Source organism: Mustela erminea, chromosome 5 (assembly GCF_009829155.1).
Source record: "Mustela erminea isolate mMusErm1 chromosome 5, mMusErm1.Pri, whole genome shotgun sequence".
In the NCBI taxonomy this organism is placed as follows: domain Eukaryota; kingdom Metazoa; phylum Chordata; class Mammalia; order Carnivora; family Mustelidae; genus Mustela; species Mustela erminea.
Window position 1 is genome coordinate 48,361,695 of NC_045618.1, and position 27,133 is coordinate 48,388,827.

General features: G+C 43.0%; 1 protein-coding gene across 8 annotated transcripts in view; it reads left to right on the top strand.

The window, feature by feature from the left end:
• The window catches only part of IQCH (IQ motif containing H), a 189,382-nt gene that overhangs the window by 121,703 nt on the left and 40,546 nt on the right, over positions 1–27,133 (top strand). For 7 of the 8 annotated variants that reach the window (XM_032342981.1, XM_032342982.1, XM_032342983.1 and 4 more), the window contains 2 exons: positions 11,375–11,495; positions 15,401–15,687. In XM_032342981.1, coding sequence (XP_032198872.1) covers positions 11,375–11,495; positions 15,401–15,687 — 408 coding nt within the window. Of the gene's footprint in view, positions 1–11,374; positions 11,496–15,400; positions 15,688–23,094; positions 23,181–27,133 lie in introns of those variants that run through there. The other variant, XM_032342985.1, reaches the window with a different exon arrangement.

Here is a 27,133-nt window from a genome sequence, read left to right on the forward strand (position 1 = left end):
TGGTATTAGAAAATCTAGGTTTTCTAGATGAAGAAAAAAAATCTAAGGTCATAATTTTCCCTAGTCATTAAACTCCATATGAATGGTTATTTGTTTTTTATATTTCTTTTATAGATTAAAATCTTGACTTCGTAGATTATCTTTATGTATTTAGTAACTGCCAGAATGCTGGCCTACACCGGAAATGAAGCATTTTCTTAGATATATGAATATACACTGTTACAGTCTTCACATTTCCCTGTATTTCTCAATAATAATAATAACAATAATAATGATAATTAGCATTATAGGACAGCTGGGGAGTGCCAAGCCTTTCAGCCCTTTAAGGAACTGAAATTCATTCAATTGAATTTCATTCAATCTCATAAAAACCCTAAAGTTTCTAGTCATTTACCTCCACATCACAATGATAAGTATTGTTATTTTGTTTACAGATGGAGAAACCGATACTTTAGGTAATTAAGTGACTTGCCCAAGTTCACGTAGCTAATAAATGATGGTGCCTAACCCGGAACTCACACCCACTCCCCTGGCCCAGTGTTCTTGCCACATGGAGGTGAGGCCATTTAGAAAAGACCCCTTGTTTGAAAATTCCTGAGCAGTGTTCTCTCCCCCAGGTCCCTACCATTGTGACCTGCTGCCTCGAGGGACAGGTTTTCTGCGTTCTGCAGAGATGTGGGAAACACAAACATTTCCGCACAACACAGCAGGGCGGAGAAGTAGGAGGGCACACCAGAGAGCTTCAAAGAAGCTGATCCCCTGCTAGGGAGTCCCTAGGATCCAGCTTTTTGCAACCCAACTGTCTCACATACCCATATATGTTCTTGAGTGATGAGAGTGAGCTTTGGACATCACCCTTTGTTCATGGGGGCAACGAACTTTCAATGCCTTCCTCAACTTAATACAGCAGCATGATCATTTCAGTAAGCCTGTAAATAAATTCTCACAAAGCTTAGACTAGCCAAACTTCAGGATCAAATGTAGCAACAAAAATATGGTGGGCATTTCAAACCTTGTTTTTTGGATATGCAACTACATACTCTGCTTGTGTTTTTTTAGTCTCCTGCTCAGGGTTGATGTGCTAAACTCCCTCTTAAGCTAAACCAGTGTTGGAATAGACTAACCTGGATAGTTGAACATTCATGATAACCAGGAGGTGGTCTGGCTCCACAGGGTTCTATAGCCCAGGCACATCAAGGTCACTAGGGGGGAACCGTGGGCAATCAATTTCTCGGTCTCCAAGTCTCTACCTCTTTATCTGTAAAGAGGGATAATATTAGTACCTGCCTTGTTGGGGGTGGGGGGATTAAATAAGATTCCTTTGTAAATTGGCTAGCAATGTCCTTAGCACACAATAAGCCTTCAAGAAATGCTACCTGTTTATTACCAATATTACCATAAAACATTGAATAAGTATGTACAATTTAATCTCCCTTTGGTGATTCAGAAGGTCCTTTAGCCTCTTGTAGGCTTCCAGAATAGTGTTCTATGTGCCAATTATCATTCTATAGGATTGTGGCTTTTGAAGATATGCAATTGTGGTACACCCAACTGTGCCTACCTACTGATTTACCAGGCAATGCCTTTTAAAGAATAAACCTTGACAGCAGTCTGGTTTCTTATCATTTGAAAGTAGGAGATAATTCCAGTTATTTTCATTTTCTACATGTCAACTAAAGAGGCATTGACCTGACAAAGTGCAGCTTGCTCTGACCACAAGCTTGAGACCCAGTTGCTTCATTTTCTGGTTCCGGTTGGTGTCTTTTCTAATTAGTGTAGCAGCACGTCACCACCATCACTGGAAAGCTTTAATCATTTACATATTTTTCCTTATCTCTGAGAATGACTTAGAATGTTTTCTTCCAGTTCAATGGTTATTTTCACAAAGCTGCCAGGGATGGGTTTGAGGTACTTCTCTGGGGCCTGAGGAAGATGACAGGAGAAGGGAAATTGCCTCCCCGAGTAAATGAAAGCCGGGTCCCCCTTCCAAGGACCTATAATAACCAGCTATACAAGCTGTTGGTTTGTGTGTCCTATTGATTTAATATGCTTCTAATCAGTACATAAAGCTATGGGCCTGCAGTGTTAATTTTTCATATGCTTACAAAGTACCCTTTGATTTTCTGTCACACGTTAATTACAGCGTTTTGCCATTAAATAGGAAGCTTTGTGTAAACTAATTACTAGGTAATCATTGTCTACTGCAAGCGTGCTGTTTGTACCTTTTATTTTATTCTAAAAATGCACAGATCTCACAGTCTGGAAACACTCTACCTTCCAGCCATTAGCTCTCACTAATTCATAGCATTATTGTGGTGAGAGTGTAGGAGTTGTAATTGTTGTGGTATCAGAGCTGTTAATTACCGGAGTAAACAGTTGAAATGGTGCCAAGGTCTATTGTACAAGGCAGAGAAAAGGAGGTTTAAATGCTACTCCCACCATCTGGGGACTGGGGGAGAGGCAAATGCTTGAGAACAGCAGTGAGGCACTATGGCCGCCTCAGCTCCAGGGTTGGCGGCCATATGGATCCGGAATATTTTGAATCAATTGAATTTAACTGCCAGTTTTTCGCAATAACAGCGTGGAAGGAAGGAATAAAGCAAAAGATGAGAGAAACGAGAATTGGTTAGTGTTTTCACATCCAGGAAGTCCCCCTTGGAGTTCTTTTGGAAATATCTGCTTTGCTGAAAACCACAGAGCAGGCATGGGCATTTGGAACAGATTCAGAATGAGTTTTACTCTCTGCCTACGACTGCGCCATTTGCTTCTGGTCGGCTGTCCTCCGGGCCCCCCGGTGAGAGAGGGATGCCCTTGAGAAGGCTCGGACTTTCCTATCATTGCACCAGTGCCAACAAAAAAACCCTCTCTTTTGGAGTTCACTGATTTATTACCCTGGTATTTTCACCAGCATGGTCTGTAGAAAGAACACAGTAATAAATATATAAGGCTACCGTATCTGCCTCAAGTATATCCATCCGTACGCGTGGAAATACCAAAGAAGGTACAGCTCTTCACTCTGATTAAGAAAAGTAAATCGCTTGCCCGTTCCTTTCGTATAAAATTAAAATAAATATCCTCCTGATGGTGTCTCATTTCATTCCACAAGTTCCACCCCCTCCTCTTCCACTTGAATGAAAAATCAGAGTCCAAAGGGCACATGTGTTTTCTTTTGTTTTCAATGTCTAGTTAAAGAGATTTTTTTTAGCACGTGCAGTTTTCTCAACCAACCCTATTTCTCTGACTGGTAAGAAAGAGACGTATTACCAGTAATAATAATTATCGCCACCTCCACTGGCGGTTTATTTGGAAACTGCACGGTTTCTGCTCTACAAGACTGCGACATCTTTAAAACACTCATGTATTTACTTGATGTCACTCCTATTTCATACAATTCCCTTTAAACGCATTTTCCCACATTAAAAAAATATTTTTTTAAATCTGCCACTTGCAGCTGTAACTACTTCTTAATATCATTCCCAAACCGTGAACATATTCTTCTTTTTTTAAACCACCCTGGATTATTTATTTTTAATTGTTCCTTTAGCAGATGTTGGAGTAATTTCAGGGCACAGTGTAAACAGCTCCGTTAAAGAGAGAGATCACAGCCTGCCACGTTTGCACCAGGAACCAAGGGCAGGGTTTGTCCGGCTTTTAGGACCGCAGTGTGGGCCCTGGGGGCTGGGGGGAGAAGGGGAGGGTGGCAGACAAATTTCCTGCTTGTGTGTGTGTGTGTGCGAAGTTCAACTAAGAATTTCAATAAACAGTTAATCTTGATCTATTGCAACCCCCAACATGCAGCACGGAAAAAGAAACAGCAGTTTAAGTGCTAGAAAGTTGAAAGGGAAGGAACCTCTCCACCGTTTCTGGTAAGGGTGAAGCAGTTGTGCAGAGCTTCGGAATGGAAGGGCAACATATGTGCCTCAGTTGGACAAAACGCTTCTCCAGTCAAATCAACTGCTAGGCCTGCATGCTGGTACAAGGTGGAGGCCCACATAATGAGGGACAGACTCCTCGAGAAGCAGCGAGTGGATAATGCTACATAAGTATGGAATTATATACCGCATTTTCACCATTCTGTTTAATGAGAGCCGCCACCGCAGCGAATCACTTGCCACACAGCCGAAATGGGCCATTAGCTATCAAGGGAAAATTGTCTTTGCCGCTTTCAGCAGATGGAGCAAATATTTTACAAAGCAATTTTACATACCAAAAACATTTGTGTGCCTTGGTAATGTTGGCTGTTTTACATTATGTTACCTTCTACAGCAGCATAATTTTCCATCTCATCTAAGGCAAAGTTGGCATTTTTGATTTTTAAATTCTCAATTAACAATTAAACATGGAGTATTAAAGCAGTCCTTAAACTTTAAGTAGGTGTGGGAAGTAGTTTATGACTTGCTGAAGACATTTTCATTTTTCCTTCATCTTCTCAGCATATTTTTGCACTCTAAAGAGGGACTGTTCCTAATGATCTTAATGGAGAGAAATGAGTGAAAACTTCGCTACTGATTACAGAATGAGAGTAACCAAAGCGCAGACGATCAGAACATTGGCTGGCGGAAAGCGTCCAGCACGGATTGTGGGCACACGGTTTAGACCACCCATTTGTATCTGCTTAAAATGTTTAAACTTCAAGCAACAGAAAATCCAACTCAAAATGGCTTGACTATCTATCTCAGCTAACTGAAAACCCAAGGACCAGTCTGACTTTGGACAAGGCTTAATCCAGTGGCTCAGTACCACGAAGGACTTGGTGACTCCATCGCTCCTCCTCCTTGCCCACAATCTCTGCCCCGCCCTCGGGCTGGCGGTCCGCAGGGTTGCAAGATGGCTGCCAGCAGCTCCTGGAGCTTGTCCTCGATCGAGACAATAGGAAGAAAGAACATGGCAGTTGAGGGTGAGCCAACCTCCATCAACTCGTACAGCTAAGAATGAGGTGGGGGCAGTTTCTCAAAGGGAGTTTGGGACATTGTTACCCTGACCAAGGGGATGAAGATGCTGGGCAGCCACCAACAGATGTCCCCTCCACCACTTTTTCATTAATTTGATAGCATAGCCTTAGCATCATGTGGTTGATCTAATCTGACCCAGACTGACCATTCATGCCCGCTGGTAACAGTTACAGAAGCAGATCCCATGGCACTGTGGCGTCCTGGTAGCAACTGGATTTGAATCCCAGTTTGCTACTTCATGGCTGTGTGACATGAAATGAGAATGATAATATCTACTGCGAGAGTAGCTTTGAGTTAATAAATATAAAAAAATCTCTGGCGCAGGCCTGCGACATGGTAAGCTTTCAGTGAGAGCTATTATTTCACCTAAAAAAATGCCTATGGTGGTAAATGCATCCTGTGCACAGCAAAGCAACCTTTCTCAATTTGCCCTCAAATTTGGAATCCCTCCCTTCTCTCCATCGTTGCCCCAGCAGCCACCTTTCCTGGTGCCCACATTTTACCCTCTGAAGCAGGGTTGGTGAAGAAGACTCATCCAGCAGTCAGAGGCAGCCAGAGAGCTCCCACAGTCTCACCGCATGAGTGCGGGAGCCTCATCCCTTCTTCTGGGACATGAAGCATCTGACTTAGATGATCCATACGGCCCATTTCAACACTGACAGTCTTGCTTCATTTTTTAAGTCATTGTCCTGCCCTTCTAACCTTAGGCCACCTTCCATTCCTCTGGTTAAGGATAGAAGAAATCTTTATAAAACAGAACAATCCAACTAGGTCCCTTGGTTTCTCTTTTGAGCACCACCAATGTGTGATGTGAGAGATTGGAGGTGATTAGCCAAGAAGTGATTTCCCTTAATGTACCACCGCAGATTTAGCAAAGAAGCTTCTAGAGTAAAGTGAGTTTGGGTGGGGTTGATATTTAGAGTGTTCTAATTTGTATTCCTTCTTTCTTCTCTTCCATCCTCTCCAACACATGCACACACACACACACGTACTGAATTTACCTGGGAAAGTTAACTCTCTGGAGTTTGAAGTAGCTTTAGTCATTGAGGGCAGTATTAAATTGGATATGCTAGCGGCTTCCCCTGAGAGATCGTGAATTTACTTCAGACAGATATCTCTCCCTTCAAATTTACACTTTCTTGATAGAAAAAGAGAGTGGGCTGAGAGGCAAGGTCCATGCTTGATAGACTAGACTCTCTAGGATGCCGTGGTGGGTCAGAGGGAGGCCCTATGTGCTATGCTCTGCAGGCATCTTGGAGCCTTCCAAGGTCATGACTATTGTCAGTGCTCCCTGGGGGTACTTGTGTGTACTGGAGAAAGGGGACAAGCCTATGCAATGGCAAAGATGGGGCCAAAGTTTCTCCTGGATGGGATTTGCTCTCAAGCTCTCAGCTCCACCAAGGCCAGCAGCTATGACAAGGGAAAGCATTCTATACAGCTAATGTGTGTTGGCCTAATCAGTGCAATGGTGATGGAAGAAAAATCTGTCATTCTGATTTTTTTTTTCTCAAAAAGTAAAGTGAATTTTTCTAATATCATTTATCATCCACAAAATACATAGTTTCCTTCCCACACCTGCAGAGTTGTTAGCTCTAAATTATCTACTCCGCGCCAGTGATGGGACCTCTGAAACACTGACTGGGTAGTCTACCACCTTGATGTGACTCCTCGAAGTGAAACCTTCTAACTACTCACTTCACAAGCTTATAGGATAGAGGTCCCTATTGCTGACTTGTAACAGACATTTTATGTATATGTATAAACACACACACACACACACACACACACACACACCCCATATAGACACACTTCGGGAGGGTGAAAAGGGGGCAAAGAAAGCAAGCTAGCACTCCTTCCTACAAACCTCCCATTTTTTTCTGTCTTTAGTGCTGTGTTAATACTCACCCAGGAACAGAATCTGACAATGCAAAAAGCCTCTTCATTCTAGAGTTTCTGCCTCCCATTTGCAAAGCAGAGAACGCGATACTGCGCAGGCTTACATCAGAGTCTTACTGTAGGGACCGAATGAGCTCATGGATGTGAGCCTATTATGACAAGGGAAAGCATTCTATACAGCTTTGACCCTTCCCTTGAACCCAGAGGCCTGTCTGGTGTGGTCAGGTGCATGGGAGTACACCGGCACCTGGGTGTCCTCGAGTCATTTTGAAGGAATAAGCCTGAATCGGTACAGATCTCCCCTTACCAACATCTGCTCTTGAAGATGTGGTAACTGTGTTCGAACTATGCAAGATGATCATCACTAGGGAACAGAAACTACCCCTCCGCCCTGGGAACTGGCTTCTGACATCAGAGAGCCCTCATTGCTCCCAAGAAAAGGCTGCTCTCACGTTGTCTCGCCACAGCATTGCTGGAGTCCTCTGCGCCTGGCTCTGAGCTCGGGCCTCACCCACCCATGCACAGGCAGCTTCCAAGCTGAAGGGTTGTTTGTAGGGGTGGTGGAGATAAAACAGCTCTTACATGGAATGTCAGTTTGCTGCCTTTTCTTGAATATATGAGCTGCAGGTCCAGCGCGGTAGGGGTGGGGCAAAAATTCTCTTTTCGTTGGTGCTAAGGCCGTTCTTAGCATACTCCTCCTCTGTCCCATCAGATACCTTCAAACAAATTCACTGAAGATCCCCTTATTCCAAGCCATATCTTTTTCTTAGAGAGTTAATCATGGCCCCAAGCTGCCTCCATGTGCCCCAGCATCCCCTAGCGAACACCACCCCACCAGTGCCTTCAGCTGTGTATTTCTCATGACGGGACACGGTTCCTCCTCCAGATTCCTGCAGCTGACTTTCCTCTAGGAAATTACCCCCTTGCTGTGGCTTTGTGCACAGCATCAATGCTGCGGGTCGGGCAGAACGGCTGGCTGTGTGAGCAGAGGCAGCGGCGGCCGGTTGGCACAGCGTCCAGATGCCTCAGCCCTACGAGTTCATTATTGGCTTTCACATAGCGTGTTGCATCTGAGGTGACACTTCATAAATGTCACTTCGTTTATCTTCCCAATGCCCCTCAGAGGCAGGGAATCCCATAACATCCACCCAGGAAGCATGGCTGGTTCTTAAGTGGTCATCCCCCCAGGTGGTGCCTGGGCAGCAAGGAGGTTAGGCCTGTTGAGTGGTTTCACATTTTCCCTTATTCTGGAACTTCAGCTGCTCAGGGCTGTGTTTGTGTTTAACTACCACCATGATTCATTCCACATTTAGTGTTCCCTGTGCAGAGCACCGGGGCAAATGACCTCAAAGCCACTGACCACACCCTGAGGGAACCCCCCACCACCACCACCCACCCAGAGCTGGAGAGCACAGAGAAAGTATACCCAGCTGATGACAGAGAAGGCTTCCTGGGGGAGGTGTGACTGGGACTAACTCGGGATGAGGAGGAGGCAGCAGAAAGGAAGGAAGGCAGGCTGAGGAAAGAGACCGAACAGGAGAGTTTGGGGCAAGCGTGGGAGCTGGAGAGGAGAGAGGTGAGGCTACATTAGGAATCACGGGCCGAGTCACAGTGGCCCCTCTTCATGCATTATCTGGGAGTCTCAACTTGATCCTCAAGTTGATGGAGATCTAGTTTCAAGATTTAGGTAGCAAGGTTCCCACCTGTTCCTTCACTGACGGCACTCCATCTCCACGCCCTAAAACACAAAGACACTCTTCCCCAACTTCAGCTACTTAAGAGGAAGGCCTGACATTTGGTCATTTTTCCTCCCGTTGCTTTTATTGTAGCAAATACATATAACATAAAATTTACCATCTTTAACATTTTTTTTAAGATTTTATTTATTTATTTGACAGAGATCACAAGTAGGCAGAGAGGCAGGCAGAGAGAGAGGAAGGGAAGCAGGTTCCCCACTGAGCAGAGAGCCGCATGCGGGGCTCCATCCCAGGACCCTAGGATCGTGACCTGAGCCGAAGGCAGAGGCTTTAACCCACTGAGCCACCCAGGCGCCCCCCCATCTTTAACATGTTTAAGTGTACATCCCTGTGGTCGTAAATATGTTTGTAACCCTGGGCAGCCATTGCCACCATCCATGTCCCTAGCTCTTCTCATGGTGTGAAACTCGATCTCTGCACCCATGCAGCACCAACTCGATCTCTGCACCCACGCAGCACCAACTCCCCATTCCCCCTGCCTCCAGTCCCAGACAGACCACTATACTGTCTATCTCTGTGATTTCGATACTCTGCATACCTGTAATTTATTGATACATGCATGAGTAAATGAATAACTGAGTTCTTTCTCTTTGGACTGTCTTGATATGAATAGCCACACAGGAGATGATGGCACAGATGTCTTAACACTTTTTAGAAGCAGGACCGGGAAGACCCTTTAACCATGGGTGAACAGCAAAGAAGCCTCCACAGTCATGGGGAAGGGCCTGGCCTGCGAGGCTTCTGTGGGCTTTCCCAGAGCAGGGTGGGAATCGACAGCCATGCCCGGGCCTCCCAGCTTTGGGGCACCTCACAAATCACAGACAATTGGTCTTCTTCAATAGACTAGAATGCTTTTAACTGAAACAAGTGCCAAATGAAAAGAAAGTTGGGTTTGGGGGACAGTGTTCCAAGTAGGAGTAATGAGGGGGTCCAATCGTTGGAACTCTGCACTGTGTGCGGTGGTTTATGACTGAGATGCAGGATTCTGAAGGCCTGAGGCAATGTCCAGTGAAAAGGAGAGGAAATGTGTACATGGGGCAGAATATGCAAGGCAAAATGTCCCCTGCTTTGACAACAATTTCCCTGCCTCCACTTCCCAAGGCAGAGGCTTGTGGTCTGAGCCTGCTTCCCCAGCCCTTCAGAACAGACCTCCAGCTCCTGCACAGTGACTCACCCTGAACCTGCTGGCCGGACACCCTCCTCTTCTCATTGGTATTTTTGTTTTGTATGTCAAGCACTTACTAAGCTAACTAATGAGACTCTCCCACCAGGATTTTCTTGATATTTCAGAAATTATTCAGATGATTTGGACCTGCCTAGAGTATATTCTCAGATATCTGTCATCTATTATAGATTTTGAGAGGGCACTGGACCCAGAATGAAACAGATATCCCAGGGAGCTGGGGGTGAAGAGCGGCGGGCGGTGGGGGGGGGGGGCAGGACAACCACTTTTTTAATGTCAGGGAAGTTGGAAATAAATTAGTATACAGATTATTTCTAAGATTCCTTTCAACCCCACTCACCGAAGCGGTGGATTCTTTCCCTATTCTTCCAAATTACTGAGCACTCACACATAGATCCAGAAGGTCCCCAGCAACCCAAAGCAAGCCTGAGTTTTACTTGTCAGCGTCCCATATTTTGAATATGAATATTGCCTATCAAATGGTTTTACATCTAGTGCCCTGCCCTACTTCTGCCAGAAATAAAATCTAAAGAGATGGCTTTTATTTGAAAATTTTTAGAGATTCTACTAAGACTACCCAGAAAAAAAAAAAAAAATGACTCTGGCAACCTGAAGCTTTTTATATCAGAAAGTCTGGCATCTTATTCTTTAGGGAATTTCCAGCTGTTTTCATTTTGACGCAGGGCTCTGTGGTTTGGGTTATTTGATGATGGTAAGGGGGCTTGTCTCAGGTCCAGTCAGATGAGGCTGTGACCTAGCGGGGACTGCCAGCCCTCCTTACCAACTCACTCTTCCAACCTGCTCCCACCTATAACCCCACCTTTATAGGATCAGCCTGAAGTTTAAGGCTTTGATCCCATGGCTATAGGATGTGAAGGCCCCCCAACAAGGGGGAAAGGACACAGTGCCAAAGAAAGACCCTTCTTTTTTTAAGATTTTATTTATTTATTTGACAGACAGAGATCACAAGTAGGTAGAGAGGCAGGCAGAGAGAGAGAGAGAGGAGGAAACAGGTTCCCTGCTGAGCAGAGAGCCCGATGCGGGACTCGATCCCAGGACCCTGAGATCATGACCTGAGCCGAAGGCAGAGGCTTAATCCACTGAGCCACCCAGGCGCCCCCAAAGAAAGACCCTTTTAACTCCGTAATTTCTCCCAGGGTCAGCCCAGTTAGGGTCATAGAATAAAAAACGTTCGGATCTGAAGGATCTCAGGGACAAGGTAACGAAGCCCCATCTTACAATAAAGGGAAACTGAGGCTCAGAGCGAAGAGGCCCACTGCCCAAGGACACTCAGCTGGTCAGCTGCAGTGGGTCTGCAGCCGGGTTTCCTGACGTCCAGACGGAAGGCCGCCCTTCGGAGACAAGAGGCATGACTAGCAGCAAAATGTAGGGGCCAAATCACTTTGAAATATGAAAACTGAAATGCCCGGAAAACTAGAGCAAAATTTCAAAATGGCTTTCTGACTCTGGGTAAACAGTAACCACATTTTTTTTGCCTGTTGGAGGCCTGGTTTTTAATCACTCCACAAGCAGTTTTCATTTCTGTAGTAAAATTGCTTGTGGTTCTATTTAATTTGTTTCTGCAGGAGCCAGCTTTGGTGAAGATCTCCGAGGAGCTGGCGGGCATTTTAGCACAGCACGCACAGCCAGTCAATGAGAAACGGTTCCCGACGTGGAGGAAATTCCTCCAAACATTTCTCTGTCAAGGTAAATAAGACTGTAAAGTTTCTACTGAGGATTGGTCCGCACAACCTTGAATCCCTAGTTTGCGGTCAACCTCGCGCCGATTTAAATCCCTTGCCTCTCTTGTGTTGGTTTTACATCAGTGCTCCTACAAGCAGACTTCCTTCTCGCTTTTGAAGTTTGTCTGGAAATTTAACTTGCGCCCAGTCTCTGACATGAACGGGAGCTGTGCACAGCAGGCGTGGTGGGCACAGCTCGGGACCCTACCCTGCCTTTGCACCTCGGACTTCCCCTGACAGGTGGGCTTTGGAGTCGGACAACCGGGTTGTGGAGCTCATCCCTGACCTCGAACAAGGTTCTAAAACTCTCAGAGGCCCGGTTTCCTCCCTTACCTACCTCACGGGGTTGCTGGGGGAATCCAACACAATATGGATGTGACCGTTTCTGCCACACAGCCTCAGCGTGGGTCTTTAATAAGTGTTAGTCTCCCCTTCCCTTTAGTGAGACAGCGGAAATGGTCTCTCCCCCAATTCCGAAGGCACAACTTCTAAGTAAGGATCCTCCACCGCCCTTCCATCCTCCTAACTCACCCTTTGCTCGAAGGACACGAGGGGGTGTGTGGATGAGGGGCTGAATGGAGCGAGTGATGCTTGTCCCCAGTTGCAGAGGTCCCTATGGGGACCACATGTCCACGCAAGGCCCCTCCCTCTTAGGAAGTTCCGGCCTAAGGCAGGTAGTCTTACCTGCTTACCCTCGTGAAGGACACAAGGAGGCTAGGGTAACAGGCCACAGAAGGTATCTTTACACTCTATTCACTGCTCTCAGGTGATCCTAAAGGTGATTAGATTAACATTAATATGTGATAATATCCTAACATGACGTCAGATAAGGGCGGCAACGACTACACAAGACTGATCACAGCACAGCACAGTGGAGACCACATGGTGAGCACCGGGAGTGTTTATCATGTGCTGGACACTATTATTTGATCCCCCCAACAATCCTATCAGGTGGGTACCATTGTCATTCTTGTTTTACAGGAGGGGAAATGGAGGTACAAAAGATTAAGTGATTCGCCCCAAATCATCCCGGAGGCTACCTCTGTGTTGTTCCGGGATCCTGATGGGACCCAGCGGGTATATTTATCAAGGAACACATCCCTAGTTCGGTGTATGAGAGAGCACCGGAAAGGACAGATGCGTGGTTTGTTGGAAGGCACGGGGTGGGCAGTGTGGAGTCGGGGGGAGTAGAGAACACCCTGTTATTGCATTAGTCAAGCTGGGGGTTGGATGGTCAGCGATCTAACAAGCATGATGTAAGGGGCTTGTTCACTGATGCGGGGAGAAGGGGAGATGACGCATGATCTCCAGTGTGCTCTCAAATCCAAACTTCCATGATTCTACAAATTTCCACATGCACCCACTGACAGAGAAGTAAAACTAACAGTGTCACCCCCATATGCATAAATGGGAGAAAATAAGGTACCTACAACAAAACCGGTCAAAAATAAGGGATTCTTTTTGTTAGGACAGGGAGACCCTGAAGATCTCCAGGTGCATCCAGGATAGGACTTAGGAGTTTCCAAATCATCCAAGGTCAGCCTGCAAACCGTCCTCCAATCTAGTTCTTGTCATGGGAGCTTTGTAGCTTAGAAAGTGTTTTCCCAGCTACGGTCTCCCCTGAGCTGTATAAGCTGGGGCTGAGCCTCGACCTCCTATTCATCTCTACCCTTTCTTCCTTTCTTTCAGCCATTGTAAACACAGTAACTATTTATGAGAAGCAGAACAAGCTTTATGAAGCCAACTTTATAGTTGGAGAGATGGGCTCAAAGCTAGGAAGTCACTGGGCAAAACCATACAACAAATATATGGTGAATAGTAATACAGTAAGACCCTACAATTTTAATATGTCTCAAAAACCCAGTTCCAGGAAGTCATGTGTTTCCAAACCTCTGCCTGGCTCTGAGCCCAGTGCATACAGCAGGCCCTGCGTAAATGCTCACTGGCCAAGCCGGGCCATCACCCACCCCCTCCCCACATACACACCTGCGGTTTCCTGACTCCCGTGCCACGTGTCTCACCACCTTCCACTCTTTCCTGTTTCATTTCCCTTCTGCTCTCTCGGGTGTGCTTATGGCCACAAAACGTGCTATGCATTCAGTTTCTACCTTGTCACAGGACTATCATCAAAGGCAATATACTTTTTAAAAAGAGGAATTCATTGCTTTGAAAGGAAAAAAAGTTAACAGTGAAAAAGCCATGATCATAATGCTGAGAAGACTGTATGAATCAGCTACCTTGAAGTAAAACAAAACAAACTCAAGTAATCTTGGATGTAGAAAGGATAATATGGTTCTTGGAGGCACCATCTTTCAAAATATAGGTGGTGGCTTAAAGCCACATAGTTAATTCAGTCAACAGAGATGCAATTGGTATTTGTGTTTGTTTTTTGTAGATTTTGTTGTTTTGTTGCACTTACCTTGCTAATTCCCCAACAACCTGTGTTTAGGTGCAGCACACACTAGTGGGCCCCATTTAAAGCAAAGCACATCTCATACTAACTAGATATATGAGTTTTCCTTCTGAAACTCAGCTTTCCTTAGGGCCGGCTCCCAACAAACATAGACACTTAAGGAAAGTGCCTTTTGTGTAAAGTAACAGATGGCTGCATCTGGGAATTGCTAAAGTCTCAGGATCTAACCGTATATGATGTTTGAAGCCTGGGGGCAGAGGTCACCTCCTAACAAATTTGTGAAATATGCATCAAGTTTGTCTTAATGCTCTCAGGCTCCAAGGTCCACCCTGTCTAGAGACTGCTTCCTTGTTTTTACTTTTAAGTTATGCTATCTTATTCTTTATAAGTAATACTAAAATCTTTCTTCTATACAAAGTATATAGTCAGTAAGATTTTTGTGGGCCCTACAATTAAACATCAGGGTCGTGTATGTTCTGTGGACATGACTAAGGACATGACTAAGCTGACTTGCAAAATTAGCCTGGTCTCACATCGTTGCTGTGGCTGAGCATCAGGTCGGCCTCTGTGATTTCTGTTATTCAGAGCAAAAGGGAAAGTATGATTAATTGTAAAGCTTTCATTATCAGTAGGGACCCTTCTTCAATAATGGCAGCATCTCCTGCACTCCACATTAAAAAAAAAAAAAAAAAAAAAGCCTGACAACTTGGCGTAGGAGTGCTTTGACATAAGAGTCAGTATTCTCCTATTCCGGATAAAAGTCCTAACCTATTGAAACTTCAAAAAACAGTGAAATTGGGAGCCTGGGTGGCTCAGTCGTTAAGTGGCTGCCTTTGGCTCAGGTCATGTCCTGGGATGGAGCCCTACCTTGCACTCCCTGTTCGGCGGGAAGCCTGCTTCTCCCTCTCCTGCTCCCCCTGCTTGGGTTCCCTCAGTCTCTGTGTCTCTCTCTGTCAGATAAATAAATAAAACCCTTAAAAATAAAAAAAGTTTTTAAAAAAGCAGTGAAGTTGAACAGAAAGAGGACTTGTCATCAAACTATAAACGTGGACAACGGGCAGTTCATTCCCCCTGAGGGATTTGCCTATGGTCCTTGGGTCCACTGTTTATGTTATGAATAGGCACAGCCTTGATGATCTTATGATGTCTTTATGGTGAATGAAACCTGACATTCATTGAGTCCTAGTATATGCCAAGTACTGGAATAAATACTATAGATAGAGTATCTCTAAGATTCACAACAATCTGGTGAGGTAGGTTTTATTATCCCCATTTTATAGATGACGAAACAGGAAGTTCAGAGAATTGAAACTATTTGCCCGAAGTTTCACAAGACATGGCAGATGCAGGATCTGAGCCGAAATCCATCTGCCAAAGCCCGAGATTTTTCCTCCTGTGCTATGTGGACACAATCACATGGGCCCACCTTTTCACCTACTCCATGCTTTTCCCACCAGGAGGCACGATGGAAGCGTACCCACCCGCAGGAAGTGTTACCAACCTGACGGTGGACATGCTGATCGAGCCCAATGGAGAAATCAGAGTGCTGTCCACGGGGGACCAGCTCCATGCAGAAGGCCCCTTCATCTCTACTGGTACCACCATGCCTCAGACCTCAGTGGATCCCCAACTTCTCTGTTCTTTGTGCCTCAAGATTGGAAAGGCTTGTAAAATGAAAAATGTGGTTGGTTACTTTTCTATAGACCTGGTGACATTTATTGATCCAACCACCCTGGAACAACAGGTAAGTTGATGCCTCATGAAATACTAAAATATGTAAAGACTCCATGCCATCCGCATCTAATCTACAGGGAATATCAGCGTCTTGCTGAGACTCAGTGCTCCTCAGAGGAGCTGCCTCTGTAAATTCTGCATTTACGGGGTCTGTGCCCAGGATCTCCTCATTTGGGTACTGCTGGAATTTCAAAGACTAGAACTCATCCCACATAGCTCTTTCGGTAGGGCCTCGATTCTGCCCACTAGGGTTCTGCCTGTGTCTTATCGTGAGACTATTTTATGCCATCCAGGGACTGAGCTTGTCTAAAACTTGTGCTTAAATAGAACGTCAGTCACTAGAAAGGAGTTAAGAGAGTCCTTGTTTCCATTCTTTTTCTTATCAGTAGTTCACCAGCTACTTAAGTTGTCCATTGTTTCTTCCTTAAAAATGTATTGGGATGGACATATTTCATCAATATAAAAAGGCGGTAATAGGAATGTAATAAACATCCCGTGCCCCCACTCAGCTTAAGAAATAAAGCGGTGCCGATACCACCTCCAGTCCTGTGCACTTCTTGCCACCCGTAATGTGGCCCTTCTTCCTCCCAGAGGCAGCCACAGGCTTATAACTGGGCTCTGATTCCTTTCCACATCTTTAGGCTTTGATAACCCATGGAGGAACCCATAAACGATAGTTTCATTTTGCTGTTTTAAAACTTTTTATAGATAACATGCTATATGTTGTTATCGTTGTATAACAGGCTTTTATTTATTCAATATTTCATCTGTAAGATTCTTCATATGCATTTGTGTGGCTCTGACGTAGAATGGTCTAGATAACTTCAGCCTTTTTTGCTTTGCTTCTCACTGCTCCCGCCAAAATTATAATGTTTAGATTCAGTATGACTTGACAGGACTCTGTTTAAAAACGTTGAGTTCTACCTCTGTAAGTGCTGGGTGACCAGACCTCCATCGAAAGGGTGAAATGGCCTCTGTCCTCCCTCTCCTGATATCCTCTGGCCGTCCAACATTGTAAATGCACTTTAGTTGTTTCATATTCATTATTCTCGGTTTTATGGGTCTCCATTTCATTCAGATGATGGTTTCAAAGTGAGAGTTTATGTTTTGGGCAGCGTTCAGCTTGCTCAATAATCATTTTCCATTTGCCTTCCTGAGCCCTTGATCATTTCTGCATTCCTTTCTCAGGCCCGCACACGTGGAGAGAGAAAGGACAAACTGAAGGGCATCCAGAAATCTACCTGGGGTGGAGGGACGACAGAAACAATGCCCTCTGGTGAAAGAGCCGGTGGCAGGGAAGCAGGGGAGGCTTCCCTCCCCAAACATTTGTCATGAGAGAGGAGGATTCAATCTGTGATCCCTGGGGCAGGAGGAGGATGGAACTACGGGGACTGTTGTCTTGTGGCTTTTATTTATTCAAGTTTGGTATGGGGAAAATTGCATGGCAGGGAGAAGGATGTTCAAACACAGAGCTGGACCTATCTCTGGGCTTACTATCCTTCTGGACTTCAGGGATTAAAGTCCCAACCTTACCTTGGCTGGTCCCAGGTGCCCTGCTGGCCTTTTCTCACCTAACTCCCCCTCTTTTTCTCTCTTCCAACCACACTGGCCTCTCTCAGTTCCCTTACTCATCATACTACTTCCTGCCACAGGGCCTTTACATGCACTGCCCCTCTGCGCAAAATGTTCTTGCCTCTTCTTTTTTACCTAGTAACCCCCTTTCCACCAATCAGATTTCAGCTCGAGCCATGCTTTCTTAGGGAAGCCTTCCTGACCTCCCTGACAAAGTCTAGTTTCCCTCTTTTGAATTCTTATATCACCAAGTACCTCTCCTTTCCCACCACTTTAGCTTAGTTATAATTTTAAATGTATTTATATGATTATCTGATTACTGCTACCTCCCTCTTGTAGACTGTAAGCTCCCCACTCAATTCTCTTTTTTGTACGAGGTCTCTTTTGCTCCCCACTCAATTCTCAACACTATTTCTGCCCTGGTCCACAGCAGGTATTCAGTAAATATGTGTTGAAGGAAGAACGAATGGAAGGAAGGAACAACAGATATTCTAGCAGATACTAGATGTGGTGCCAAGATTTTAGAGAATGAATTCAAGCATCAACTAATGGATGAGATAAATAAATACTAACCCATAATTCTGTGACTTTATCATATTAAGACCTCTCCTTGTCCCTTCCTGTTAATACCTAAATATACAGTTATTTGTGTTACAATTTTCAATAGAACAGTATTGGAAGAAGTGCTCAGTGAGTACACCAAAGGGTGTTTTTACATTGACAAGGGAAGTAGATTTAGCTCAGTGTGAGTGTATATAGGTATATAGACATATAGATCTATATGTAAAATAATAAAATATAGCAAATATATATAAAATGATATGATTACATATAATAAAAGTATAAATTTAAAAGTATAAATAAATACATAAGTAAATATATATAAAAATATATTAAATTTTTATTTATTATAAGTATAATATATATAATGAAAATTTCTTTTGCAAAAATCACTGGCATACTCTAGCCATTTTGCAAGTACCATCACTTCAGAAAGCACCTTAGTTTCTTTCCTAGTTGGCATGCTTTGTGGTATCAGTGAAGATACTGGCGTATTATCATCTTATTTTTGCCAGCCTGATGGGGGGAAATGTTATCTTGTCTTCCTCAGTATTTCTTTGATTTTCAGTGATGATACATATCATCTTCTTATGTATTTTGTCTTAATTCCCTTATCATATCTTTTACCCCACTTAAATTGGACTATAATGCAAATGTTGATTTGTGGAAGCTCTTTTTACATAAGCAACTCTTATCCTTTGTTACACAAGTTACAAATACATTCTTCTAGATTGTCATTTGTGGCTTTTCCTTCTTTTTTCCAGCCATGTTTCTCCATCATAAAATCATTATTTTTTCCTTTGTCATTTTTTAGTAATATTTTGTAGAAAGGTGTTCCAAGAGTACACCAATATTTTATTCCTCATCAAATTTCCACCCATGAAACTTAGCAGCCACTGTCAACTTTCCCCTGAGTCTGCCATCACTGTGATAGTGGTAACTTTCTTTTTTTTTTTTTTAAGGGTTTTATTTGACAACTATTTGACATGACAAGTGGGCAGAGAGGTAGACAGAGAGAGGGGGAAGCAGGCTTCCCACTGAGCAGAGAGCCCGATGTGGGGCTCAATCCCAGACCCTGAGATCATGACCTGAGCCAAAGGCAGAGGCTAAATCCACTGAGCCACCCAAGTGCCCCATATAGTGGTGACTTTCTATCATGCTTTCTATATTTATTAATTGGCAATGTATTGCAAACAAGAGTTTTTCCTTTCCATCTTTCATTTACGTATGTCTTCATATATGTAATCATACCAGTTTGAAGGTGTCAGTTTCTATGTTCTTTAGTTGTATTTTGATGTTCTCAATATTTTGATGCTCAAAGTGTTCCAGATTTGGCTACTGGGAGAACTTCAGGGTGACTCTTGTGTTCTTTGGACATGTCCCCATCATTCTGTGAGCATGTCTTACTTTCTATCACAAAGGGATAGTCCAGGTTCATCTTACATTCTCCCTGTCACAGACCTAGGATCAACCCAAGAGCCTAAGGTCCTTGCGGTGGAAGATGGTATTAAGATCTGGGCTTGGTGTAGGCATTGCTACTGAAGTGTCACTGCTTTTAGTCACTCTCAGTGGACAGAGCTCAAAAGTTCATGTATTATATATGGATCAGACCCACAGACACACAGACACACAAATGAGTGTACTATAACTATTCCTATATCTATCAGTGCATATATATTTTAACTCCATGCATTTCTACCAGTATCTCTAATATCAATCCAGCACTTCAGGAATCTTCCTAGACTTCCCCTTTTCCACACTTAAAAATAAGTACCTTCTCCAACAGTGAGAAATCTGAGCCTCTTTACCCTCAATATATTATATGCTTCTTTCTCAATTTATTTGTTTGTTCAGTGTACCAATCTCCCAACCAATCCTGCTGTCTTCTTCACCTGCCACACCTGTGCCACACCCATGCACCTCCTGTACTTGGACACAGAACCCTGTCATTTGTGTTTTATTTGTAATACTCTTTGTCATACTAAAGTTTCAAATAGTCGAATCTAGCTCTTTTTCTAAATTACTATATTATTTTAATCTTATCTTTCTTTCTCTTAGCCTCAGTTTTCTCGGCTATGAAGTGAGTAGGTTTACTTATTTGACTTCTTAGAAAACTTCCCATTCAAAAATTATGTATTTCAATAATATTCTCATGGTACTTACTTTTGTACTCAAAATTAATACTAAGAAGAAGGGGAATCTGCTTTTAAGAAATATCACAAGGACAAGACCACAAAGGTTTACATATGCATATGTTAACCAGCACATTACTAAGGACAGCATAAATTTTCAAACAGCCTAAATTCCATAGTAGAGAATTTGTTAAGCAAATTATGTTAGAGCAATAGAACTGAATGCTATGAAAATAGTAGAAATCAGGTTTTTAAAGAATATTTAAGAAGAAGCTATTTATAGAATAGTTGAAGGCTGGGAATACCTGGATGGCACAGCTGGTTAAGCATCTCACTTTTGGTTTTGGCTCAGGTCATGATCTCAGGAGTGAGATCGGGTCCATGTCAGGCTCTGCACAGAGTATCCGAGTCACTTGAGATTCTCTCTCCCTCTGCCTCTCCTGCTCGTGCTTTCTCTCTCTTTCTCCCGCTCTCTCAAATAAATCAATCTTTAAAAAAAGGGCGGGGGCGGGGGGTGCACGCCTGGGTGGCTCATTTGGTTAAGCAACTGCTTTCAGCTCAGGTCACGATCCCAGAATCCCGGGATCAAGTCCTACATCAGACTCCCAGCTCCATGGGGAGTCTGCTTCTCCCTCTGACCTTCTCGCCTCTCGTGCTCTCTCTCGCTGTCTCCTCTCTCAAATCAATAAATAAAATCTTTAAAAAAAAAAAAAAGAATAGTTGGAAGGTGAAATGTAGGTTACAAAACAATACATGAAACATGATGCCCATTCTATAAAAAGAAAAAATACATATATACAGAGCAAAAAAAGAACCAAAAGAAATATACTAAGAAATTACAAGTCATTCTTTCTGGATTGGAGGACTGAGGGTGTAGTAGGCAGAGCGATGGCCCCCAAAGAGGACCACATTCTAAGCCCTCAAGTCTGTGAATGTCACCCTATGCAGTAACATGTATGTGATTAACTTAAGGATCTTGAGAGGGGAAGATCAGTCTGGACTATGCAGGAGGCCCATGAAATCCCAAGGGTTCTACTAGCTTTGAAAATAGAGGAAGTGACCATGAGCCGGGGAATGCAGAGAGCCTCCGGGAGACAGACAAGGCAAGGAAACAGACGCTCCCGAGAACATCCAGGAGGAATAAAGCCCTGCTGACACGTTGATTTTAGCCCAGTGAGGCTTCTGACTTCCGACCCATTAAGCAACTAAGTTTATGGCAACTTATTACAGCAGCAATAGAAAACTAATACAGAGTGATTGCTATTTTGTTCTTTGGGCTTTCCGCATTTGCATTTTCAAAAGTAAGCATTATTATATTTGTAATCAGAAAAAATATGTGAATAATGATCAGCACAAATTTGTATAGAATGTAATAGCTTACAAAGCACTTTCACAGACATGCCCTTACAGACACACATGTCCTTCAACAGATGTAAGAGGCAGAAAACAGGGGACAGCGTCCATCTCACATCTTTACTCTCTGGGCCGAGCTGAGCCTCCATAACTTACCATGGTAAAACCAAAAAGGACTGAGAGCCAGAAAAAAGAGACATACAATGACAGTGGTACACCAACAACAGGCCCACAATTGTGAATCGGCTTCAGATAAGAGTGTGGAAAATCCTGTTCAGCTTTAAGGAGATGAGAGTGAGGTTCTAAGGTAGTAAAACGAAGGAAAAGTTTTGGAAATATAGCCATATTTAAATATTGAGAACATCCACCAGAACACAGGGTCATTGGGAATAAAAGAAAAAAGGGCCAGTAAATAAGTCACAGGGATATAAAGTACAGAATAGGGAACACAGTCGATAACATTATAATAACTTGGTATAGTGACAGATGGTAACCAGGTTTATCACAGTGAGCATGTAGCAATATATATAATGTATATCTTGTACACCTGAAACTAATATAGTATCATATGCCAACTGTATTTCAATTTAAAAAAAAAAAAAAAAAAAGGAAAAGGGCTAGTCCCTGGGGTTTGGAGGTGGTAGGAGCATAGTACAAAGCCATGCCTGCCAGTGGCTTTGTGTCCAAGATTCCAGGACCTTAGGCATGGGGACATTCCAGGCTTTCTGAGACTCCATGCAGAATACACAGAGCTACAAGGTAGCCACGTTGGAAATCTGGCCTTCCCACGTGAGGATGAGAGGAGGGGCTGTGTACCATATTACCATGGAGGGATCCAATCCTTAAACAAAGAGCAGCAACTATTACCCTTATAGGACCTGGAACCAGGGTCTTTGATGGGCAGTATCCACTGGGTTCTAGGAGGGACATGAAATGTCTACCAAAGGCTTCAGATTGAGGACAGACTGACATGTTCATTAAACAAATACTTTCCAAGGGCTTACTCTGGCCCTATGCTTAGCAGCTGAAGGAACAGAGATATAAACAAGGTCTGTTCCCTGTCATGAGGAAGCTAATTTCATTCACATCCATCAACTAATTTCATTGGATACACACACATACACACACCCACAATTGTGTTTTACTCTTCCTGGTTCCTAAGCATTACTATTGCCTTCGTGAGATTTGTAAATCCTCTAGAAGATACACTTGACCTTGCATTTTTTACCTCTTCTTGATATCTAACACAATGATAGTCGCCTGATAGCCAGTTGATTGATGGACTCTTGGAGCTTTTAGACTATCCAGCTCTGTTGAGCTTACTTACTCAGTTCTGGGAAATGCTAAAATAAAGAGCTAGTATTTTCTGAGCATCTATTATGTGCAAGCCATTTTAGTAGGTGCTACAAAGGCTGCAAAGATGCAAAAGAAGTGGAGTCCTGTCCTTAGGGAGTTCACAGTCTAGTAGGGGAGACAGACTTGAAAAATGAATTACAAATAAAAACCTAAGTGACAACAACACAGAACAATAAAAGAGACATCAAAAAGGTAATGTCAGTTTAACAGCCTTCTGTTTGGAGCAATCAAGAAAGGTCTGTACAGAGTAGGTGGGATTTGAGCTGAAAGATCATTAGGATTTGAAGAAAGAAAAGAAAGAGGGCGGGCCAAGTGGGGAAGATACTGTGAAGGTTGGGGGTAGAAAAGCACGAACACATAGATGTAAAAGTGAGGATCTAAATGTCACAAACATCATATCTGACTTGCCTCTTACAAATATGCATTAATACATCTCTCTCCAGTTCCTTTTCTTTCTAGGAAGTCGCTTAACAGATTGGTGAAGATGCTTTCTGCTAAAAATTTCCAGATTAAAAACTTGCTGACTTTTTTTTTTTTTTTAAACTTGCTGACTTTTAAATAACCATGACCTTTTAAAGTAACCATCTCTGTTGTGATCATTGATAGTTATTACTTCTTTACAAAAGGGAAAGGAAGGGGCACCTGGGTGACCTAGTGAGTTAAGAATCCAACTCTTAACTTTGGTGGGGGTCACCGTCTCAGGGTGGTGGCCCACGTGGGGCTCTGTGCTCAGCAGGGAGTCCGCGAGTGACTCTCTCTCCTTTTCCCTCTGCCCCTTCCACCCTCCTAAAATAAATAAATAAATATTAAAAAAAAAAAAAAAAAAAAGGAAAAGGAAAAGAAATCCAATGTTTAAGAAAAAAGTTTAGATGAAAAACGGCCTCAGGCAACTAGTCAGGGCCCTTCCCAGATACAAAAAGTAGCCACAGAAGGAAGTGGGACTTGTTGCCAGTGCAAATTGTGAGGAAAGACTAAAAGGGAGACCCTGATGTTGTCTATCAGAGAATATCCCACACATTCTGAAAACTGCCCCGAAGGCTGTCTCATACAAATATATCAGCCCAAAAGATGAAAAAAAGAGATAGCTGAAAATATTTTCATCATGACAGATAACGGGTTTTGTCCCCAATCTGGCCATTAGCCAGCTGTGGGACTTCAGATAGCTCAGTGGACCTCTGGGGGCCTCGTGTTTCTCCTTGACAAATGGTGAGTTCCTGCCCTCCTTCACACAGGATATTCCGAGAGGCTGAGCCGATATAAGGTGCTGTTCTTATTAAATCAAACGGCATAATCACATGTGAAACTGTCACTCGAGCCCTCAGCAGGTTCTCAAATTGTGAATGGAATCTGAATGGAATTAGCATTATTTTTAAAAGTCAGTGAGCATTCTCATCATCTCAAAGTGATATATAAACATCAAAAATGAATATATTTATCTCAGAGAATAGAAAAACTGAAGTCTACAGAAATACCGTAATTCCTTCTTATTCCTTGATGTATACACAGCACCCAGCACCGTGTCTAGCATGTGATAGCTCCACAGTAAATATCCACTAAATGAATGAATGAATACTTCTCCCTGAGTCTCCCTCTGGTACTTTCATTTGCAAGATCTCCCTATCTCTGTTTTCAAGATATACAAGGTATTCACCAAGGGACCTCAATGAGATTTACTTTTTCTCTTCAGGGAAGGTATTTTATTTATATATAAGAAGGTTAAGAGTTTATATCTAAATTAAAATTTAATAGGCCTTTGGTATAAACAGCAGTGTCTATTATTCAGTGTTTTTTAATGCTATAATAGGCACACTGTTAATCACAAGTTAATACCCAGTGAAGGGGAAATAGATCCCAAAGGGTTTTGAAGCATTAAAGTAAAAGACCTGTCCCTTTAAAAGGTCTGCATCTTCATGTCAGTGAAAGAGACCTGTAATATACAGGTAATGATGATGATGATGATGATGATGATGGCGGCTTCTACAGTAAGCACAAAGGCAATGATGACAATAAATTTCACAGTAAAAATTATAATTCCATTTCTTAGCACTGGTAGTACAGGTAAACTAGTGGCCAATTTTGCTATATATAATAATACCATATGCGACTGACCTTTCATGTTGGCTTAGCCCCCTTATACTGTAAACCCTAACCTTTAGAAAGATTGAATCCAAACCTGAGCATCAGTTCTTGGGTAGAATTTTGGTTGGTCTCTCTTATGAGACCCAGTTCCTCTGTTTATATCCGGTTGTCCCATCCAGGACTTCGGATGTCCACTCTCACCATGAAGATCCCTGCTTCCTTTCGAAGGAAGCCCAGACACTTCTCCGCAGACTTTGAGGTCTTTAACTAACTTTAATCATCAGAGACACTGCCAGAGGAGGGCAAATCCAGGCATTCACACTGCATCCCGCACTTCTCAGGAGGTACCATAGCTTTGCAGGACTCAGGAGGGCAGCAGGTAGGAGCAAAGGAAAGGCTTCTTGCTAATGCTAAGAAAGACCAGAAGATTCTCCACATCCATGTGTTTAAAGCTTGTCCACCAGCATCACAAAACTGAAGCTGAGTGGCCCTTTCCTAGTTTCTAGCTGTCACCTGTGGTCAAGATTTATCATGTGGTAAATTTTCCCTTTCGAAGTTGTCCTTAACATTCATTTTAACTTAATTTTACCAGTATGATAATGTTGGGTTGATGAAATACAAGGTAATTTGCTCTAGGCCTTAACCTACTTCTTAAAACTGAATCCTGAATCTTCCCCTGCCCACTACGCGGCGCTAATTGCTTTTCTCATTGATCATGTCCCAAAGTACTTTCCAAGATGAGCAAGCTGACCTGCTTGGTGGCATCCATGTTCAATACATGCATTCTCTTTCTGCCTCCCACACGCCCCCTTCATTCCTATAGCTTGCCCTTCCTTTCTTTTCTGTCTATATATAACTTTCCTTCTTTCAAAATGTTTCGAAATCCAAGTCCTCTTGGAAACCCACCTTAACTAATCCCCCTTCAATTGTTACATCATTCTCTAGCCTTTCAGAGCACAGGTACAGTATTGATGGCCAGAGTCATCATTAATGATAATATTATTTTTTGAATTTTTGCCACATGCCAGACACTCCGTTATGTATTTTACATGTAGTATTCCTAAGCCTCACACCCTGAGAAGTAGGTATGATTATCATCCCAAATTTACAGATGAGGAACCTGAGGCTAAAGTGACGTGTTCAAGGTCACACAGCTACAAAAAAGTGGCAAACCCGGGATGCAAACCAGGACTTAGCTGGCTGACGAGACTGTGCTCTTTCTCTCACGGCAGATGCTCACAGTGGTACTGCACTGAATTGATGGTGACTTTCTTTGTAAATCTCTCCCCCTCCTCAACCACCATCACCAAAGAAAATGTATGTTTCTCTTGTATATCCTCAATATGTTTGTTGAATTGAGTTGAACAGCTTAAAGCCAGAAAACACATCTCCTATTTTTTTAAATATATTCCATCCTTGTGCTCTGCACATAAGGTAATCATTAAATGTTAATGACTAAGCGAAATGGAATAAAATCAGTGTTGTGGTAGCCATTTTTAAGCTTTAAGAGTTTAAATGAGCAAGCCCATACACAGCACCACAGCTGGGAGCGCCATATTGCCATTAAGCCAGAAGGTGGATTCGCGGGATGGGAACATTTGAAAACAGACACCACAAGAATGGCTAAGTCAGTTTTCCAAACCACTTTCTACAAGTAGCTACTGCTTTTCCTCCCATAATAATTTCACAATGATTAGCCTGCTAGGTGAGAAATCCCAGGCAAAAACCTGAGTCTCAGAAGAGTTCAGAATGACTGGGCCCACGTTGGACGTGATATGGACAACAGGTAGAGTCATTCCAATCCAGCCAGTCAAAATGTAGGAGAACTGCCATCTAGATTTCCATTACGGGCTCCATCTTTCAGGGTAAATGTCTTTGTTCTTATCATGAGATTCATGCAATCTCACATTCCAACACATATGGATATCAAAATGCGTACTTGGTGAGGAATCGTGTCTTATGCTACCAATTTCTGCTTCCCTTTGCTTTCTTTGCTCATAGCACAAAATTTCCTACTTTTTTGCCAAAACCTTACTATGTAGCTTTTTAACTTAATTAAATATATAGGCAATTACTGACACCATCTGTCTTCATAGAAAAAGAACAAGAAGTGACACCAAAAAACTGGCATTCTAAAGGGAATATTTAGCAAACAAAATCTCCTAGCTCCACTATAGTGATACTTGTCTTTAGAAACCCTTATGTTATTTTAAATCATTTATGTTTCTTAGAAATAGTGAATTAGAGCTATACTTAAAGTGGGGTGGTGTTGGTATGATTTTTTAAAAAGAAAATATCAAGTAATCCATTGCTTTTTCAGTAAAACAAAAACTTAAGCACGCCGTTGAACATCTGTTACCAGTACAGTCTAACACAGCACTTAAAATCCTTTAAAATCCCTGA